Source organism: Babylonia areolata, chromosome 19 (genome assembly GCF_041734735.1).
Source record: "Babylonia areolata isolate BAREFJ2019XMU chromosome 19, ASM4173473v1, whole genome shotgun sequence".
In the NCBI taxonomy this organism is placed as follows: domain Eukaryota; kingdom Metazoa; phylum Mollusca; class Gastropoda; order Neogastropoda; family Buccinidae; genus Babylonia; species Babylonia areolata.
Window position 1 is genome coordinate 62122531 of NC_134894.1, and position 6301 is coordinate 62128831.

The window sequence follows — 6301 nt, forward strand, 5'->3', positions numbered from 1 at the left end:
TCTACAACGACGACAACGACGACGACGACACCGTCCCCGCCACCGACGATGAAGCTGGTAATGATGACGACGACGATGATGAAGAAGATGAGTTTGAAGAGGGCCTGGAGGTTTACGATTTCCCATGGCTACCGGACTGTATTCAGCGATCCAACTTGGCTAAATTCGTACGAATCTTTCCGGGAAAACCCGATGGGAAGAACCGGAAAAGCGGCTACACTTCCGGCATGACAATGTAAATGATCACCTCAGGATCTGGAAGTGAGAACAACACGTTATTGTGACCATCAGCAACGAACATTTTTTTTTATGCCTGTAAGCGTATGACAGTGTCTGTTGTGAGCAGCTTAAGTCAGAGCCCTCAGGGTTTTCCATTGATCTGACGTGTCGGAGTTTTAGACATTCACTGTCGATGTCATGTAGTGTCCATCAGTACAACGTGTTGGAGTTTTAGACACTCATTGTCTGTCCATCAGTTCAACATGTTGGAGTTTTAGACATCCATTGTCTGTCTATCAGTTCAACGTGTTGGAGTTTTAGACATCCATTGTCTGTCCATCGATTCAACGTGTTGGAGTTTTAGACATCCATTGTCTGTCCATCAATTCAACGTGTTGGAGTGTAGCTAAATCTGATACGCCTAACTTAAATCTTGTTGTTACATACTTCGAATACATGTCCATGTTACATACCAAGTACTGTTTAACATCATGCATATGTCCAAAGTTTCACTGTTTTGAATATGGTAATTCCGGTCCTGCCATCTACAATCAATCAAGCGTTGCCGGAAAAGTCTTGCAAACTGATTTATACTACCAACACCTTGATTCAAACATACATCACCAAATCCATATCTAAATAAACAAATACGTACATCTGTGACCCAATTTCTCTTTCCCCTAATATCTAACTCATACAACATTTTGTAAGCTCCATAAGGTATTCTATAATCTTCCATTTGTAACAACTTAAGCCAGTAACGTATACACTGTATAGCAGATTTAATATATATCGGATGTCTATTTGTTTCACCACAAACAAGATCATTAGGTGTACGCAGATCTACGCCTAGAAATTTCTTCAACGCAAACAAGTGCACAGATTCACATTCTAACGCGGCTTTATGCAGACCCCATAATTCAGAACCATATTGCATGTCGGGTTGTACCTGAGCATCAAAAATTTTCAAAAACAATTGTAGAGAAGTATTATTTAACGAAGATAATCTTTTTATAACACACAGTAAGACATTTTTGGCCCTGCTAGCAAGATCTTTACAAGCAGAAACAAAGCTCAAACGTGTAGTAAAATTTATCCCCAAATATTTATAAACATTGACAACAGGCATTGTAATCCTATCATAAAACCATCTTTCCCGTGAACTTAAATATGCCCCCTTTCTAAATACAATGATGTTACTCTTACACATGTTGACTTTCAGTTGAAGGGAACTTGCTGCACGTTGTAAGTTATTCAGCTGAGTCTGTAGACCAACAATAGTTTCTGACAAAAGTACAAATAAACTACATCACCAAATCCATCAAATAAACAAAACGTATCGGACCCAAATTTCTCTTTCTAATATCAATCAATGCATACATTTTGTAAGTAGCCAAAGTTTCATATTCCATTTGTAACTCAACTGAGCACAGTATCGTATAAACGTATAGCGATTACACATATATCGGAGTCATTGCTTGACCACAAACGAAACCATAGGTGGTACGCGACTTGCTGAAAAATTTCTACAAAACAAAAAACACAAATCAATCAAACCAAAGACCCAAACAGAACAATAATCGTACCTACAACAAAAATTCAAAAAAAAAACGAGGGGAATAATATTAGTAACGAAGATAATTTATTATAACAAATAAAAATATTTCTATAAGCAGAAAACAAAAGCTAAAGTGTAGTAAAATATTATACCAAATATTATAAAATTAAAACATATAAACTAATCAAAAAACACAATGTGTGACTTAAATATGCACATTCTAAATACAAAATGATGTACTTCATCTGCTAATAACAAGATAAATAATTCAAATGCATCAAAAGAAAAAGTGGCACCATGTCTTCCGTTAATAACATCAATGGCCAGTTCATTTATGAAAAGGGAGAACAACACTGGACTGCACACATCACCTTGTTTTACTCCAGTTGTACAGGCTATATAATCTGTCAACTGTGCACCACATCTAACTCTACATTTTACGGTATCATAGATACTCCGAATACACTTATACAATTTACCTCTTATACCATTTTTCAACAATATTGGCCATAGCAGATGTCTGTTTATGGAGTCGAAGGCTTTCTCGAAATCAATGAAGGCTACATAAAGTTTACGATTATTAGAAAATTGCTTTTGTACCAGTGCCAAAAGAGCAAACATATGATCTGTTGTTGAATATCCTTTCTTAAAGCCGGCTTGGTGGTCTCCGGTAATGTCATTTTCTTGTACCCATTCTTGTATTCTATTATTTGATATTGTACTAAACATTTTGCTACTTATATCACTAAGACAAATGCCCCTATAGTTATTTACGTGTACGTGAGAGTGAGTGAGTGAGGCGGTGAGTGTGAGTGTGTGTGTGTGTGTGTGTGTGTGTGTGTGTGTGTGTTTCATTTTGAATTCTTTGAATATACTATGTATAATTTTCTCCTTTCCAAGACATTTATAGCATCAATTGCTCAACAGTTCATTGGCTTATATAATGGATAATTGTGTCAAATGTGTTCGTTTGTGCGTTTTCACACTGTTCAGTCTACCAGTTTGCTTGGAAAAACTTTTAAAACCATGAATAATCAGATTCATATATTATTTATAAAATAACCTTCTGTGTGTGTGTGTGTGGGGGGGAGGTGGTGTGTGTGGGTGTGTGTGCATGTGTGTGTGTGTGTGTGTGTGTGTGTGTGTGTGTGTGTGTGTGTGTGAACGCGTGCGCGAAGAGTTAAAACCAACAAAAGAGAAAGTGTACATGAGTAGAAGAATGACTGAACCTGAGGAGCACACACAGAGAGAGAGGGGGATTACTTTTGAAGAAATCAGAGACAACGTTGAATAAAGAACACAGCAGAGAAATAAACAGACTCCTTTTTTGTTTTCTGGACGTGTAGGATGCATGCACCACATACAGGTATAAGGAATTGACATCGTTTTGTGCTGTACTTATTCGCATCAACTGAAACCTTCATAAATTAACTACAAATGATAATAATCAAGAAGTAGATCAAAAAGAATGATTAATATGTGGAAAAGAAAGAAGAATGATAAGGAGGTGGAGGAGAGAGAGAGAGAGAGAGAGTGTCACAGACAGACACGGAGACAGAGAGAGACAGAAAGACAGAAAAAAACGAGGAAATCAGAGAAGAAGGAGGGCAAGGTGATTTGTGGGAATAATAATGTTTTCATGGAGGGAGAGAGAGAGAGAGAGAGGGGGGGGGGGGGGGGGATGACACAAAACTCACGCACGCACAGAAGCACAAAAACGTTGAGTGTGTCAGTGTATTTGTGCCTGCAAGCGTGCATACGTGCGCGCGCGCGCGCGCGCGCGTGTGTGTGTGTATGTGTGCGACACAGACACAGACAGACTGACACACACACATCTCTCTCTCTCTGTCTCTGTGTGTGTGTATATATATCTATATCTATATCTATACACACACACACACACACACACACACACACACACACACACACACACACATTGTGTGTATGTATGTGTGTGTGCCGTTGTGTGTGTGCGCGCGCGCGTACTCTGTGTGTGTGTGTGCCTGTGTGTGTGTGTAGTAAGAAGTGCTTGAACCTTTCCTATTTCTGTGTCATACCAACGATCTCCAAGACTGTTTCACCAACAGTATGTCAATCTGCAGATGACTGACTGTTTGCAATAGCAACAGAGATCCACTGTTTCATCAACAGTGTGTCTATCTGCAGATGACTAGCTGTTTGCAATAGCACTGAACATAGATCCACTCCGGCCTTCTGGGATTACTTCAGCGTTCAAGCTGACCTGGTAAAACTGGACAAGTGGACTGGCGGGGAGGGGGGGGGGGATTTTTAAAACACTGAAGAGCTACATCAGTCCTGTCAACAGAAAATGATTGATTGATTGATATGGATACTTATACAGCGCCTATCCTTGGTCGGAGACCAATCTGTAAGTGCTTTACAAAACACGGGGTCATTTACACAACAGGCTGCCTACCTGAGTAGAGCCGACTGACAGCTGCCATTGGGCGCTCATCATTCGTTTCCTGTGTCATCCAATCTGATTTCAGGCACGCACACCTACACACTCAGACAAACATGTAACATTTAACATTTTACGTGTATGACCGTTTTGTTTATTTACCCTGCCATATAGGCAGCCATACTCCGGTTTTCGGGGTGTGTGAATGTTGGGTATGTTCTTGTTTCCATAACCCACCGAACGCTGACATGGATTACAGGATCTTTAACGTGCTTTTGATCTTCTGCGTGCGTATACACACGAAGGGGGTTCAGCCACTGGCAGGTCTGCACATATGTTGACCTGAGAGATCTCCACCCTTTACCACCAGGCACCACCGAGATTCGAACCCGGGACCCTCAGATTGAAAGTCCAACGCTTTAACCACTCGGCCCAGTCCCGCTTCTGCTACAGGTTAGATTAAGCCATCCTGAAGCAAGTGCATGCAGCAACTGAAACCCGTACTGAGTTGCATTGTTTGGCTCTTCAGTACTATATAGTCATAGTTAGACGTACTTGACTAACTATCAAGAAGTGAACTAACTTCGCCATTGGTTTCAGATCTCCCACTGTGGTTGACGGTCTCGATAAAAATGGACACTGATACACACCCGGAGCTGAATAAGAAACATACCCACTCTCGGCGCCTGGTGCCGGGGTAATGAGAGAAGATTTGCCTGATCTTTCAGGTCAACAGACGTGCAGACCTACTATGTGTATAATAGTGTCCAACCCCCGGTCTTCGCATGCAGAGGATTTAAAAAAAAAAAAAATGCGCACGTTAAAGACCCTGTAACCCACGTTAGCGTCCGGTGGCTGATATTATGCCGGAAACAAGAACATAAGTATACTCGGCATGCTCCCCTCCCGAGAACGGAGTTTCAGTTTCAGTAGCTCAAGGAGGCGTCACTGCGTTCGGCCGGACAAAACCATATACGCTACACCACATCTGCCAAGCAGATGCCTGAGAACGGAGTATAGGCTATTACTGCCTAGCGGCGGGGCAACATGACAGCGCCGGGTCATAATTCATATGTAAAATCCCACTCGTGTGTACGAGTGAACGTGGCGTTGTGTCGACTCGCAGCCCACGAACGACCGTGAAGAGGAAGAAGAAGAAGAAGAAGAAGACATAGTATCAGTACCAGTATCAGTAGCTCAAGTTGAGGAGGCGTCACTGCGTTCGGTCAAATCCATATACGCTACACCACTGACACGTGCCAAGCAGATGCCTGACCAGCAGCGTAACCCAACGCGCTTAGTCAGGCCTTGAGAGAGAAAAAAAAAAATAATAATAAGAAGAAGAAATTTAAAAAAAATAATAATAGATAAATACATAAAAAATACAACAACAACAACAACAACAACAACTACTACTACTACTACTACTAATAATAATAATGATAATAATAATAATAATATCTATAAGGCGCAAAATCTTGATGAAGTCAATTCTAAGCGCACAAAAAGAAAAAAAAAGACAACAATGATGATAAATAAGCAAATCTCTTGAAATGTAAAACATGCAGACACACCTTCACATACACACACACTGGCACACACACACACACACACACACACACACTGGCACACACACACAGTACACATACTGGCACACCATGCACACACACACACACACACATACACACACACACACACACACACACACACACACACACACATACACACACTGGCACAAACACAAGTCACACACACACACACACACACACACACACACACACACACACACACACACACACACGGCACACACACACACACACGAACACACACACACGGCGCAGAGATATACACACACAGACACACACACCGGCCGAGGCACATTTGAACTGCATGACTGGATAGACTAAACTTCCAGAAAATACTATGACTGCCTCATCAGTTGACATCTTCACGTCTCACAAAGCATTTCTCAGACCATTCTGCATTGTGCAGCCCCCATTTCCGTCATGACAAAAGCATGACAATGCGATGAACCAGTTCAGTTCCACATGCATGCTGTCAGCGGTGTTTGTTCCGGATGCGGTATGTAGACGTTGTTTGAA

General features: G+C 41.3%; 1 protein-coding gene across 1 annotated transcript in view; it reads left to right on the forward strand.

The window, feature by feature from the left end:
* The window catches only part of LOC143293904 (solute carrier family 23 member 1-like), a 21291-nt gene extending 19788 nt beyond the window's left edge, over positions 1-1503 (forward strand). Inside the window, exon 13 of the mRNA XM_076605260.1 lies at positions 1-1503. This exon is cut by the window's left edge and continues 63 nt beyond it. Within this exon, the coding sequence (XP_076461375.1) occupies positions 1-239 (239 nt within the window). The 3' untranslated portion in view covers positions 240-1503.
* Positions 1504-6301: the final 4798 nt, after the last annotated feature.